Below are 15,978 nucleotides of genomic sequence, written 5' to 3'. Positions count from 1 at the left end.
TGCAGATGGTACTGGTTACCAGGACAGCTTTTATCAGCGTCATTTGACTTGCTGGTTGCATTCCTATCTGGAAAAGCCAGACCTTGTTACATTGTAATTTTTATCCATCAGTATTTTATACATACATGTAAACACGTAGTGTATGAAGGTGACAACTGCATATAAGCCATACTTTGAACTGCAAAATCTAGTTTACCAGAAAAAAAGTTTTTGAAGATACATGTCGTTGAATCTTAGGATCTAAATTAAATGCTCTGTCTGGAAATTATACATTTTGTAATTAATATTTTCTCAAAGATTTCCCTAAATGCAACTGATTGATTAGCAACCACTCTTGTATAACCGTAACTTCCTTGCCTGTGAAATCTTACAGTGGAGAGCAGGAAGGAAGGAGTTTCTCCCCTTCTCAGAGAAGTAGTAATTTAGCAAGAGTGGAATCTTTATTAGTGAATATCTATTAGTAATATTATTACTAATATCTAGTGAATATCATCTTTATTAATGAAGCAAATTATTCTTGTTTTAATAGTTTGATTATAATTGGAAAATATTTAGAGGTAATGCTTTGATAGTGTTGATGATCAAAAAGGATCAAACCAAGAAGAGGGAAAGAAAGGAGATCTGGGTGCCAAAAGTTGTAAAGCAGCAAACAGAAGAGGGTTACCTGAAAAGTAGCAAACAGAAGAGGGTTACCTGAAAATGCTAAAAAGCAATATATACACATAACAAAAATAGATATTGGAAAAGAAGTATATAATTTCCTTGTAGACCTATTGACAAAAATGCATACATCACATCCAATTCCACTTCAAAATAGACTCTGATCATGGATTCAGATCTAGTAAAAATAACACATTCAATTAATACTGTAAGTGCAATGCTGGTCTATTGTTTGATGTGGCATTGACTGAAAAGGGAATTATGACTTCTGGGGGTTCAGATAAGTTTTGGCCGAAGCAGGGAGAATAGTATTTGGGACTCAGGGGATGATGTCTTGAGCACCATTTTTTGGTGGAAAGACAGGGTATAAATTGACTAACTGACTTAATAAATAAATGAATGAATGAATGTTTGTGGCTCAGACAAACATCTCGCTGGCTCAAGAAGCTTTGGGGCGCAGAAGGATGAGTCCATTCTGCCAAAAAAGGATGCTGATACGTTGTGCTTGGATGGGTGTCCAGTCAGCCAAGAGGGATGGATAACTGTGTGTGTGAGAGAGAGGGAGAGAGATGGGTATCTTGAATTGATACACTGGTTGTATCTGTGCTGGTTCTAAGCTTTAAAGCACTACACATATTCTCCAGACTATACAACAAAGCGGTTTGATTCAAGGAGACTCTGTTTAAAATGACCTCACCTTCTGTAAGTTGGGCAGCTACAAGAAATTAGATGTTATCAGTAGTTGCCCCCACTGTGTGGAACCACTTCCCCAAGAAACCCACCAAACCTCCTTATTGTGGGTGCTTCAAGAGTTTATGAGAAATAATTCACATCAACAACAAATATGAGCAAGGTCCACCCATAATTATTGCCCTACGTATGAGCAAAGCTCCAAATATATGAACAGCCCATACCATACTAATGTGTAACTAGGTTGGGACACATACCTGAGTGCAACCTGGGCAGGGATGCAAAATAGACATCTGTGTTGACAGTTCTTTGCTCTGGCCATACAATCCAACACAGTAGCACAATTCACTTGCTAAGGCTCCAATCCTATGTAAATTTATCAGTGTCATTGAATAAAGAATTACGTTTGGCTAGGACTGTAAATACTGCAGGTTAAGGAGGGAGGCAGGGAAGAGAAAATTTTGAATAGCCACAGCAGTGTTCTTGAAGTTCCATACCCACTTTGCCAAGCAATCCCCACAGGGTCCAGTCCAGGTTTATTCTCTTATTAACCTATTATATTATCCCAGATGATGATGGGAAAGGAGAGAATTGGGAATCACTATCTACATAGAAATGACTAGTCACAGCCTATAAACATTGTGAATAGGTGACAACTGTAAGGGAAAGGTGTACACGGTCAGAGCAGCAGGCAACAGTGATTTAGAAAATGAGATTTATGTGGGAAATAGCTGATGTCTGCGGAAAGAGTTCTTGGAAGAAAAGTAACTCTCGGAACCTGAGGGTGACATATTCGCTGACACCAAGTGGCAGAAAGAGTTAAAGCCAGGCAGAGAGAGAGAGAGAGAGAGAGAGAGAGAGAGAGAGGCGTTCCACCTTTGGCTCGCTGGCGGGCAAGGAGTTCCTAGGGCAGTAGCTACAGTTGGGAAAGCTACAGGTAGGCGGCGGCCTTAATTATTGTTGTTGTTGTGTGTGTGTGTTTTTCATTTGTATTCTCTCTCCCCAGGTTTCTGTCGAGTCGAGTTGTTTTGCATTCTCCTCCCATTCTGTGGCTTTCGCTTTCCGGGTTTGGAGTGCGGCTGATTCCGAAAAGCCAGAGCGAGGGATCCCAGGTGACCGTGCGGGGGTCGCCGTTCTTCCTTCAGCTTTCCCCCTTCGGTTTGCCTTGAGGAAAGGCGCTTCTCCGAGCCCCCCTCCTCCCACGCTTCCTTCTCGGCTCCACTTCGGGGAGAAACTCGGCTCTCTTTCCTGTTCCTTCGTTTCGAGCGGCGGCAGCAGCAGCGAGAGTCCTGGATTTCCCTCACGCCACCCAGGGGAGAGCTTCCTCCGCCCGCGCTCTCTTTCGGTGCCTTTTCCTGAAGCAAACGCGGCAGCAGGAGCCGGGCGGGCAAACGCTCCCCCTCGCCTGCCGAGGCGCAATGTACCTGTGGCGCCTCCTCTTTGGCCCCCTGGCCGGCCAAGCCTCCCGCCGCAGCGCCCGCACGTGAGCCCTTTCCCCACAGCCTCTTCATTTTGGGCTCAGCAGCCAACTCCTGACGTTATTTATTTATTTATTTATTTTAAAGGAGGACCAAAAGCTCAGCCTTCTTCTGGAAGAAGGGGAAACGAAACTACGTAAAAGCTTGTACTGTGTGTGTGTGTGTGTGTGTGTGCGTGTTTGGATGCAGTTTGTTTTTCGCCAAGGAAAGCCCTTGGCGGATTAGAGCTCCGGAGATGCCTTTCCCGATGAGGACCGTGTCCCCCCTCAAACTGTGCCGCTTGGAGGAGGATGTTGCCGCTCAAAGGGACAAAGAAGGGCACGCCGGGCGCGGCGCGGCGCCGGGGCTCCTCTTCGGCTCCTTGGAGGAGGTCTGCTCGCGTTCGCTGGTTTCCCTCCTCTGGCAGCTCTCCGACCTCTCCCGCTGCGCCAGCGACGTCTTCGGCGGCATCCAGACCCACGCGGACAGCCTGGGGCGCCGGAGCGCCCAGCTCCAGCACCGCCTGGACTCCCTCAAGGCGGTCGCCGCTCGACTGGACCACCGCAAAGTGAAAATCCGTAAGTTTCTCCTTCCTGCGTGGCTCATTTGGCGGGAGAGGGCGAGGTGGAGGGGTTGACTGGAGCCCCGACCGCGGCGTGGGGGTGGGGCTGCTTGAGCCGCCGCCTGGCGCCCCTTTAGCCCGCGGGTGGCCCTGTGCGTGGTTGTGCGTGAGAAGAGTTTTTGGGCGGCAAAATGTTTGGTCCCTCACACGGCGCCCTACTTTCCAGTAAAAAAAACGTGGCCACCTTTTCCCGCCCCACCTGAGGGTCGGACTGGAGGAAAATCACCGCTCCAGGCTGAGCTCCCAGTGGGTCGTAGGGATGAGTCAGGCGGTTCTTTTTGCAGTCTGTGCAGGCTCCACGGGTTTGGTCACATTGCTCAAACGCTGTTTTGCCTCTCCCGCACAGGGATCCTGCAATAAAATTCTAAAAAGTGCAAGGGTGTTTATTGTCTAGATGGGCGTAGGTCAAATTGTTCCGAATTCAGGAGGGTCCTCCACTGGGTTGGCAGAGATTAGGGCTTCTTCACAGGTTGGCGCACAGCACGTGTGCTTTGCTTTGAGTGGATGCAGTGAAATGCATATGCCTGTTTGTAAAGACATCGTTATTTACTTGTAGACTGTTTGCTTGGTGTGCCATCAAGTTGTGGCTTGAGATAATCTCAGATCAGAACCGTTCTCTTTAAAATAAGGGAAATCTGGCCTGCATCTTTCCATATCTGTCTGCTTTTTTAAATTAAAAATAAAGAGTAGAGACAAAAAGGGAATGAAATACTGATAACTCAGGTTTCAAAATCCATTTGTATTGCTCCCTGAAGAACTTTTTAATCCCCTTAGCAACTTCTCAGATGGTAGTGGAAATGTAATTTTCGCCTGATTTACTTGGATTAGAAGAAACTTGTTTTTGTAATGTTAAAGTTTGGAGAATTCCTTCTCCGTGGATCTATTGAGAAATGAAAGCCTGATCATTATTGTTTTGGAAAATCATGTAAATAGGCTTGGGAAAATGTGTTCCAAATCTGTGTCAGAACTGGGTCTTCTTTTTTCATTTTAAAACACAGCCCAGATAAATCTACACTTATCTCAGACCCATTGAAATCATTGGGCAAGTCTGACTTGTGCCCAGTATGTTTCTTGCTATGAGCATTTTCACAAGTAGGTCTAAGTTCAGTATTTGACTTTCCATGTGTGAACCACACTGATCAGTATGTATACCTTGGGTGTGCTTACAGATCTAGCTTTGCTATTGGACACACAAATGATATCCCCAGCACAAAGAAACCTTTCATCAACTTGGTACACCAGCTTCTTTCTGTTCTGGAAAGAGATGACCTTACTAATGTGTTGGTAACATCCAGGCTTGATTACTGCAACATGTTATACATGGGACAGCCTTTGAAAGATGTTTGAAAAGTAATTTGGATACTTCAGCTGCTTAAGTAGACAGCAGCCAGGTTGTTAACAGGGACTCATCATGGTGAACGTATTTCTCCAGTGCCTAAAGATCTTCACTGGCTGCCTCCGCAAAGATCTTCCACTGCTCCTCCATACAATTAAAAGTGTTGTAAAGTATATAAAGCCATAATTGGGTTGGATGGAGGTTTTCCCTTAAGAACATGCTTGTAAGTTGTGATCTGCTACTGAGCGCCTTCTTTGGGAGCTCCTTCGTTTAGAGTTTAGGTAGCTAGCCACTAGACAGAGGGTTTTCTATTGTGGCACCCAGGCTATGGAAATCCCTCCACAGGCAAATCTGCCTGGCATGTTGGTTCTTATCTTTTAGACACAAGGCCAAGTCTGTCCTGTTCTCTTGACCCTTTAATGCCAGTTAATATTAATGGGCCGTTTTTATTTCAGTATTTGGATATAGAATAGAACATCCATAGAATAGTAGGGTTGGAAGGGGCCTACAAGGCCATCGAGTCCAACCCCAGCTGCTTACCTGCACTGCTTAAGTGCAAGTAAGTATCACTGCTTACTTGCACTGCTTAACTTGTTTATAATCTGCTGTTTCTGTTGTTTTGTACTTTTGAAACTAGAGTTGTAAACCACTTTGAAGCTACTGTATTAGTGGAAAGGTGAATAAAAAGCTTTTAAATGAACAAAACAAATTCGACATTAAAATGGTTAGCCTTGTACTTGGGAAGAAATTCCATAACTGTCAGTGTACCAGAGAATATTCACAGTGCATCCTTCTTGATCTTTCCCATTGAAAAGGTGGTAATTCTAGTCAGGTGTCCCTGGCCAACCTTGAGACACTGGAACGCCTCATAAGCGAAGACACATGCATGTACTGAATGAACAACATGCAGAAGTGATTGATTTCAGGTTAAAAGCGCTGTTTGGTCGAATTCTTAAGAACACTTTCCTGGGGAGTAAGCCCCAGTGAATACAAGCCTGCTTATGAATCTTCTGCTATTAGTTTACACTTTTCAGTATGTTCTGTTTTATCAACCTAGACACATTAATGCTTTGCCTTTCATACTACATGCTTCTCCCCTGTAAATGTCCCCTTAAACTTTATCTATGCTCCACAAACTCTCCTTATAAAGTAGCTTGTTTTTATTTGCACCTTTTGTATATAGGTTGTCCAGGGTTCCACAGCTAGAAAAAAGTTGATGCTACATGTTACATGAGGTTCTGTTTATTTTGAAAGAAAAGGCTCCCATGTAAATATTATACAAATAATAATACTGTTTATATAGTGCATTTTAAGTATTTGGGCCCTAACGTTGACTATTCAGGGTACATACAAGCCAAACAAGCCATGGTTCCTTTGTATTATCAGGGATCCTGTCATCCAAAGTTCAGAGGCAGAGGATGACATGGTTTTCCCCACTGTAAGCTCCAGCCTTATTTCAGAAACTCTGTTAGCTCCTGTGTGGAGTGTTTGGAATTTCCTGCTGGCTCTGTGCAAAGAAAATTTCAGAGAGAGTGTGTGTGTGTGCACGCGTCCTTTCTACCCTTCCCCCTTTTCAGTTTTGCTGTTTGTTCCACTTGGTAAAAAGGAAGGCTTACAATGTGTGAAGGAGAGAGAGCGAGAGAGAGCGCTCCAGAGAGTAGAGGAGCTTGTTTGTCAGCATTTCTGATGGGTATCAGTTTTCTGGTTTAATTTGGCACATTAGCCTTAGGAGGGTATTTGGTCTTTTTGCTTGCTTACTTACACTGGATTTTGTGTTTCCATTCATTACTTTTTAAAGTATAATTTTCTTTTAAATTATATTTGTAGTCAATTATTACAAAACAATTTAAAATAGCAAAAATGAACAGAACAAAAAAAGTAATCTATTACAGTACATTACATTTATCTGAAATATGCCCGCTTAATTCTTTCAGCACTATGGCTTTGATCTTATATTAGACTTCTGTTCATGGAAGGCTTTGCAGTCCCCCTATACTGTTCAGAGTGTCCCCAGATCCCCCAGAGCAGATTTTCAGAGTGCAAGAGGCTGCAGCGGGGGAGGGAGATCAGCAAAAGTCCCATCAGCAGGAGTGACCCATGAGCAGAACTGAGTGCAGGGGGTGCTCTCTTTGGAAGAAGCAACTCAGGATTAAAGCCCATATCTTTTTGCAGCCAATCTCTGTTCGTTAATGTCTAGTAATAGGTTTGTTTTGCAACTGATTCAACAAACATTTGTTAAATCTGTATATAATTCACTTCTCTTAACATATAAGAGAATGTTGTTGTCTGTCTTTGACTCATATCCATCTTTTTCTCAGATAACCTACTACTTGAGCAGTATTTGCAGTTATTGCTGCATTTCAAGTTTACTTGTTATCTACCAGTTCTGTTTGTCATGAGAGAGGACCACACAGTCGCCTAACCATATTTAGATGAGTTAACAATTTTTGTGTATAGGTTAAACTGAGTTCAAAGTCTAGAAGGTAGTTTCTGTTGCATGGAGTTCTGTTTATGTTTAGAAAGAGAAGGCTCATGTGGAAATTCTAATGATATTTAACATTAATATAGCATCCCTGGGGAGAGCAATTCTGCGGGCTCTAAACATTGTCTGGGGGGCCATAGGACAGTTTAGATTCCTGTATCCGAGGTTGGAGACAGCACTTGGACCCAGGAGTCTGAGCTCCCCGCCCCCTTCCCCTTGCAAAAGTGACCTTGGAGAGGAGGGAAAGGGGGCTGTTCTGTGTGTGGGGAGGGGCCTGGGAAACTGGGGATACAGGCTGTCCCCAGTCCTTCCCAGCCTCCTTCCCTCCCGCTCCCTGATGCCTTAGCTAGATGGGCAAAAATGCGTGTCTAGCTAAAATGCAGGGCAGGAGGCACATGGAGGCACTGGCTGTTTGTAAGCCTCCGAGTTCCGAGTCTTACGGCCATCCTCATAGGATTGCGCCCTAAGAGTTCAAAGTGGTTCACATACATTATCTCAACAATACTGATAAAACCCTTGTAAGGTAGGCAGGTATATTATCCCCTTATTGTAGGCAGGGACTTACTTATCTTACCTACCTTTAAAATCTATGTGCTATAACTGCAATTTAAATTTAGATGTCCATAATCGTTTCATGCACTATATTTATTCTTTGCTTTGTGACACAAAATATCTCTAAATTCAAGCCACTAATGTAGACATTATATTTCTCTGTGTTACCTGATTTAAAAATGGGATTTGGTAGAGATATCTTGAAATGTGACTGCATAGCAATCTGCACTGGCATAACCTGAACAGTGAAAGAGGTATAATTCTAGTTTTAAATATGCATTCCACTTTATAGCTTATTTCTACAGAATACAAATACATTGATAATCACTCTTTAATACCTTTGTTTATTCATCATGTCATGGGTTTTAAAATTTGTGATCTGGAAAATATGGTTGTAGGGAGTGAAAAGTTAACATAATTAACGCATTTATGAGGAAGGCTGCCATCATTTTTTGCATGCTTTACTTTGCTATAGACAACACTAAAAGAAGTATAGGCAAAATAATGGCTGGTTTGCACTTTATTAGTATATGCAGTTACTATACAACCTTCCTGTTGCATGTGCCAATTTTATGGAAATCTTGTTAGTTAATTTATATAAAGTAACAGGAGTCTTAGAAATGGTTGCAAATAAAAATGAATATACCAGCAGAAATTATTATCCCAGCTTGGGTTGTCATTTCTTGTGTAAAGCAGCCTTCTCCAGCCTTGTGCCCTCCAGATGTTTTGGACTACAACTCCCATCAGTCCCAGTCAACATGTGCAATGGTTAGGACATCGTTTACATATTTTACATGATGATTTACACTGGATCAACTGTGTTGATGTGACTTCTACACCCCTCCTTCACACAGCAGCCCTTCAGGCCCCTGAACATGCTACACAAAGAGTCAGGGGATACTGCTGAATGGGGTGAGCTGTGTTGTGTGTGGGGAGCTTAGCTTCCCCAAAAATTGGACAGAGGGACCTTCTGAAAATAGACCTCTTCCTCCTGCAGAAGGTAGATCCTGGATCCAACCCCTAGATGGTACCAGGTTTGGGAAGTCTGGTGCAAAGTGTGGAGCGGGAAGGATTTTCATTGTTGAAGTTGTTGAAAGCCAGTTGACATTTTATAAGAGAATGCAGGTGTGGTTTAAGTCGTTTAGCTTTAGTTGTGGACACATTGGGGGATAACTTCTTCTATCTGCATTTTCAAGTTGATACTGTTTTCTGTATAAGTTTCTTCTTGGACCATTGTCCATTTCCAAGAAAGGACTCTTCATATATTTGCTTTAGAGTATTGAAACTGGACTGAATTTTCTTGATATTAATTGTATAATGAAGTTTTCTAAAGCTATCATGTGAAGACTCAATTTTTCTTTTTCCTGGCTTGAAAATTTAGAGTGTTGTTGGGCACATCCCTGTTTTTTCTCTTTACTACTACTACTACCACCACCAACGACAACTTGAGGTGGTAATAACATCTTTTAAAATGAAATGTTGCCGGTGTATGTGAAGCTAGGAAACTAGTGTTTCTACAGGATGCTTTCTACACCATATGCTTGCTTTACTTGTATGTGAAGTATACTCTAAACATGGCTTTGGTTCATAAGCATTTTGATGTCATCTTGTCCTTATATTGAAAACCAAGTAAAGGTTAATGGTTCTGCCTCTGTTCCCAACATATATTTTTTAAAGAAGTTTAAAGCATTGGAGTAATGTGAGGGAGCTTCTTTGTTGGAATGATCATTTCCTTTTTCATTTATTCCAGTGATTTATACAGTTTGAAGGCTTCAGCTTATGCCTCCTCTATAGCCATCGAATGCTAGGAAGGAAATGCTGTGCAATGCAACCTGTGACTGTTTTGTTTTGTTTGGAATCAGCTGTTTCCGCCGGGGAGATCCCACTTGGCTCACTACACCTCCTGCTGCAACAAAGTAAAATACTGTGAGAAGGCTTTCCTGTATATTAAATGCAAAAGAAAGCACAGGAATGTAAGAAGAATCTTCTCTTCCATGCCCATTCTCCACAGCACTTCCTTTCCTGTAGCAATTTGTTTGTGAAAACACTCATCCAGTGCTGTGCTGAAGAGGGATATATGGAATCTGTGACACAATAGGAGTTATCTAACAGTTTATTTCTCTTCTTCTGATCCCCTGCTCTTCTGCTGGAGACCCTTTCGAGAATTTTCTTGTTCATTCTCCTTTGGACACCTTCCCCCTGTTAACATGGCGATTGAGCATGAGCGAGAAGCAGGATAAGGCCAAATTAATAGGTGGCCATTAGAGGCTTGCTAGGTGCGAGATAGGAAGGGGACAACAGTCTAATTTGCCCTTTAGAACGTAAGATTTACCACTCCTGTTCTTAAATCCTTACTCTGATGCTAAGATCCCAAACTCTCAAGAGATGTAAGAGTTGCTGCTCTGAACATAATCTCTCTTCAATCTACCTCAGAATTATCTGGAAAATGTTAAGCACAGTCCAAATTGCATTAAATGCATTATTGCAAAACCTCTGTAGAAAGAGAGCATTGGACTTAACAAGCTTCATTATACCCTCATTCTGTAAGTATATACAGGAATGCTTAGCAGCAAGACTCATTATTTGTTGAAATTCAGCCTATGCCATTCAAGAAACTAGAAGCAAGAACAGGGCAAAAGGTCACATTCAAACAAAAACCCTTTCCCACAGGGAAACTGGTGCAAATCTTTGCTGTGCTAAGGCAAGTTTCCATTTGAATAAATGATGAATTTGCCCAGAAATATTTTTTGGCTGAAATTTAAAAATGCTTTGTATACTATGCAGCCTAAACAGAGTTTAATAAATTTTAAAATGCATCCTGTTATTGCCAGAACTTCTAGTAATCTTCAAAAGAGCTGTTTCACTTGAAGAGGTAATTATGAATGGCCAGGTGTGCTTGTTTAAGAACAACAACACCTGCCCCATCCTTAGCCAACAGCCCTTGATTTTTAAGCCAAACCACACTTGACATGAGTTAAATCTATTTTGAAAAATGAAAGTAGCATCTGATGGAGGGGAGGGGTAATAATTGGGATTGCAGCAGGTGGGTAGAGCGTATTTAACCCTTTACTCTCCTGCTGAGGTCCTGGGGAATATCCCTCTTCTGAATTTGGTATTTGCTTGGGTAGTAGGGATTTCACATTGGTGCCATTGGTTGAACTCCCCTCCCTGTCTGCTGTAATCCAAGTAAATACTCCACCCACTCACTGATGCTGTTTGTATTTTTAAAACCTGCATGTTAAATTCAAAGATGCATTTAATGTCACGTCTAGTTTGATGCCCCAGCAATAAATGGATAGTAATAGTTTCTTCCCCCAATCTGATCTAATTGGATGAATGACAGATAATATTGGGCATGTTCTGCATTATAATAGATAATATTGGGCACATTTTGCATTTGCTATTTGGGAAGTAGAAAATGGATGCAGCTGAATGGATGCACTTCAGATATATTAAATGCAAAAGAAGTGCAGTATTTTTAGTGTACCATGTAAACTGCAGCAAATTACTCAGTGATTCTGAGTCTTTAGCCACAATCCAGGAGAGAGAAGCTCATTGTTTTCAAATACCATTATATTTACAAACACAGTCCAATTGAAAGTGTCCTTGGGTATAGTGGACATGGACAAGGGAGCCCAATTTTCAAATTTGTACTCAATTATTCAACTCAGCAGGTTACGCTAGCGTATCAAGCTTATTTATCTCGCAGGGTTTGTAGGAAGATAACATGCAAAGACGTCATGTACAGCAACTTGAACTCCTTGGAGAAACTGCATATGCAAAATAATTGAAAATAATGGGCATGCTCTTTTTGGCTTTTCGGAGAAGATTCTTTTGTCTAAGCTTCACATTTGCTGTTTAGTATACCTGAATTTAGTGGGCACATTTTTGAGGTGATATTGGGCCCCCTTTAAAAAAGTCTCCTTTAAACAAATTAGTAGGGCAAACCTAACTATTTTTACTTTGCAGCCTTACACTTATGTAGGCTTGATGTGTGCTCACTAAATTCTTCCATTTTATATATTTGCTCAGTATTGCTCAATAGGAGGAAGTCTTGAAAAATGTGCACTGGAAACTTCTGGTTACTGTTGGCCAGTGAGTACTTCTCAGCAAAGTGTGATCAAAGCTGTGTTTTGGTTACTGTTTACAAATCATACCAACCTACTAATTATAGTATTAATTAATGGGTGTAGGCAGGGAACACATCTTACCTTTGATTGTCAGGCACTTGTTATATGAAATACTGGAGAATATTGTGTACCTGCAAGTCAGGTATAACAAGTATGGCTTTACTTTGAGAATGTGTGCTGTTGCTTACTTGGGGTGAGATTATTTCTGCATGAAAATGCTTTCTAAGGGTTAATGTTAGGCAAAATATGACAGTGTTGTGCAATAATACTGGCGGAATGAAGGAGCTGGCTACATAGATATGTGGTACTGTGCCACTGGCTGTTTGTTCAATACTCATTTTTCATTTTGGGCCATGGAGAGGTGCCTCTGTGGTAACACACAAGAAGGAAAGAAAGGAAGGTATTTTGCCCTCCCTGATCCTGGAATAGTGTGAAATCCCTAACTTTGGTTAGTAAATATCCATCATAGTATGCCTCTCCAGGTCTCAATTAAAAGAAAGGCATGATGGGGCAGTAAAAGGGAGTAGCATATACATTCCTCCTATCTTCAGGTATCTGCTCTTTTTGATTTGTATCCTAGTTTGAAATGTGCTGCCACTTAGGACCTGTATTAAAGTTAGTGTCCTGGTTTGCATGTAAGGGCAACGCATGGGTTGTTGGGACTGCAAGAGAGTGAATGCTTACTCCTGTGCACTTGCCATTTCTGTTTTGAATCAGCTTTAATCGTCAACCCATTTAATTAGCCCTGTTCCTGGTTTGTTGATGTGATGTCCGAACCTGGAACTCTGGGTTGTTTAGGATTAAACAACCCAGAGTTTAACTTTGCAATCACTCATGACTTGTTGTTGGGTTAAAAATCTGGGTTGTTTGTTGATTAAAGCTGACTGAAAGGGGAAGCAACAAGTGTGTGGGTGACAGTGTGCTTATTCCCTTACTCTTGACCCTGCCAGTTCATGGGTTATACAACCCATGCATTGGCATTATGTGCAAACCAGGTCAACAACTATTTTGAGTGACAATTATGCTGAAAATTGAGCTGTCAAGTGTTTTTTATTTATTTATTTATTTACAACATTTGGGTACTGTGCCACATTTATACAGATTCTGGAGTGATGAACAACAAGACGTAAAATGAACAAAAGATAAAAAGAAGAAACATGATATTAAGATTATTCCTTAAAGAACAGAGTGCCAATAAAACTGAGGCTGGTTAACCAAACTAGGATACAAATCAAAACCAAACCTGGAAAAGAGCTGTTTTCAGGAGGTGCCGAAAGGAACCCAGTGATGGCATCTGCCTGACTTCTAGGGGCAGGGAGTTCCATGGGATGGGAGCCACCACACTGAAGGCTGTTCTCCAGGTGGAATCCAGTCGGGCCATGTGGAGCCACCAGAGCATACCGTCTGATGACCTTAGTGATTGGGTAGGTTGGTAAGGGAGAAGGCACTCTCTCAGGTATCCTGGTCCCAGATTGTTTAGGGCTTTCTACACTAGTACCAAAACCTTAAACCTGGCCCATTAGTGACTAGGCAACCAGTGCAGTTCTCTCAGCAAAGGAATTGCATGCTGAAAAGAGGCAGCTCCTGCTAACAGCCAAGCTGTTGCGTTCTGCACTAACTCCAGCTTCCAGCGCAGCCTTAAGGGCAGCCCCACATAGAGCACATTGCAGTAATCCAATCTTGAGGTTATTAGTGCCTGATCACTGTGGCCATGCATCTTTGTACAGGAGAGGCCGAAGCTGGTAAAAGGCACTCCGAGCCTCCATGGCCACTTGGGCTTCTAGCAACAGTGACAGATGTAGGAGCACCCCCAGACTATGAACCTGATCTTTCAGAGGGAGTGCAATCCTTCTGGAAACCCCCCACCCTCAGGGTTTCCATCTTGCCAGGATTCAGTTTCAGTTTCTTGGCCCTCATCCAGCCCATTACTGCACCTAGGCACTGATCTAGGACTTGCACAGCTTCGCCTGATTCAGATATTACAGGGAGGTAGAGCTGTATGTCATCAGCATACTGATGGCACTTGGCTTCAAGACCCCTAGTGACTGATCCCAGTGGCTTCATATAGATGTTAAACAACATTGGAGACAGGTGTCAGGGTGGAAACTGAGCCGATAGAACCCCAGAGCAGTTCTGATTCTGAGGAGGATCAGCAATCCATGGGAGAGGAGCCAGCTCATCCCTCACAGGCACAGCAGCTGGCAGAGATTCCTCCTGCCTGCATTTCTGAGATAGATAGTGATCCTGGAAGTGAGAAAGTGTGGGAGGGGGGCTTGCTAGATGCTCCACGCAGACGCAGGGAGCGACGAGCGATGGAGGGCGCAGAAAGGAGGCGTAGCACCCGTTTGGCGCACAAGCAACAGCAGCCTCCCGTGGACCCAAGGGAAAGAGGGGGGATCTCTCCCTAGCCCATAAGTTCAGGGTCTTCAAGTGATTCTCCTTCAAATGGGGACCAACTGCCTACCCGGAGCATAGGCTACTCTGCTGTTCATTGCTTAGTCGCTGGTGATTAGCATCTGAAAGAGTCATTAAGTTGTAAAAGGATTAAAGCCTTGAAAAGAATCCTTTCGTCTGTGTCTTGAGTTGGCTATTGGAGTGTACTGAAAGAGGTCACTAGGGTGCTCCTGACAACAGGATGGTACCTTGCGGATCCCCATAGCTCATTTGCCAAGGGGCCATGGAATGGTTACCCAATGTTACTCTCTGAAATTGACCTCACAGGTAAGACCGAAACCACTGTAACACAGTGTCTCCAATGCCCATCCCGTGGAGTTGATCCAGGAGGATACCATAGTCAATGTTATCAAAAGCTGATGAGAGATAGAGCAGAATTAGCAGGGTTGTACTCCCCCTGCCCCTCTCTCGATAAAGGTCGTCCATTAGAGCAACTAAGGCTGGTTCAGTCTCGTAACCAGGTCCCGTAACCAGATTGGAATAGGTATAGATAATCAGCATCCTTCAAGAGTGCCTGCAGTTATTCCGCCACAACCCTCTCTAGTACCTCCCCTAAGAAAGAGGTATTTGCAACTGGGCAGTAGTTGTCTAAAACCATTGGGTCCAAAGTGGGTTTCTTCAGGAGTGGTGGCACTACTGCCTCCTTAAGGACAGCAGGAACTACCTCTTCCTGTAGAGAAGCATTCACCACTCCCTGGACCCACCCAGTCATACCTTCTCAGGTAGCTTTTACTAGCCAGGAGGGGCAGGGATCAAGAGAGCATGTGGTTGGTCGCATGGCTGCAAGCACGTTTTTCACAACATCAGGCTGCAGCAACTGAAACTGATCCCACAAAACTGAGCAGATGGTGGCGTGAGACACCTCAGCTGGAACTATGCTAACAACAGCGTCAAGTTCGCTATGAAGAACGATTTTGTCTTCACAGTGCAATGTAAAAAGGTCACCGCGGGTCCTTGAGGTGACCAGGGCCCCATTTGTTGGGGAAAGTGTTAACAGCCCCCGGACCACCAAATGAGCTTTGCTGGATGGCTGCTTGAGGACACAATGGAGGCAGCAAAGTAAGACTTCTTTGCTGTCTGCACCGCCACACAATAGGCACAATTACGTGCTCTAGAGCTTGCTCGGTAATCTTCACTTCAAGTCTTATGCCATTTGCGCTCTAGCCGACATCCAGCCTGTTTCATTGATTGTGCTCCCTAGTATACCAGGGAGCAGAGCAAGCTTCACAGTGCCGGAGAGGGCACTCAGGTACAATCAAGTTGATGGTCCTCCGCATCTCACTGTTCCACAGCGAGACTTGGCCCTCAGCTGGATCACCAGCTTTCTCCACTGGAAAATCACCAAGAGCTTTCAGAAATCCATTGGATTCCATCAGTCTATTAGGGCAGACTATCCTAATGAGTCCCCCACCCCTGCAGGAGGGAGTAATGCCATAAGTTCAAATCTCACCAGGAAATGGTCTGACCATGACAATGGGGTTACTAGGAACCCTCCCCCCCTTTTCAGATTACTCATCTCAGAGCTTGGAGCAAAAACCAAATCAAGCGTATGCCCTGCTTTGTGTGTTGGGCTGATGACAAACTGAGACAGCCCC

At 43.3% G+C, this 15,978-nt stretch overlaps 1 protein-coding gene across 3 annotated transcripts in view; it reads left to right on the top strand.

Annotated features, from left to right (window-relative positions):
- The first annotated feature begins 2,113 nt into the window (after positions 1-2,113).
- NHSL1 (NHS like 1) overlaps positions 2,114-15,978 on the top strand; it is a 240,735-nt gene continuing 226,870 nt past the window's right edge. For all 3 annotated transcript variants that reach the window (XM_084827665.1, XM_084827664.1, XM_084827667.1), the window contains exon 1: positions 2,114-3,385. In XM_084827665.1, the coding sequence (XP_084683791.1) occupies positions 3,064-3,385 (322 nt within the window). In that variant the 5' untranslated portion in view covers positions 2,114-3,063. The remainder of the gene's footprint in view (positions 3,386-15,978) is intronic.

Source organism: Heloderma suspectum, chromosome 1 (assembly GCF_057233095.1).
Source record: "Heloderma suspectum isolate Gila_16-S chromosome 1, 16-S_ref, whole genome shotgun sequence".
In the NCBI taxonomy this organism is placed as follows: domain Eukaryota; kingdom Metazoa; phylum Chordata; class Lepidosauria; order Squamata; family Helodermatidae; genus Heloderma; species Heloderma suspectum.
This window is presented reverse-complemented; position numbering and strand designations above follow the sequence as displayed.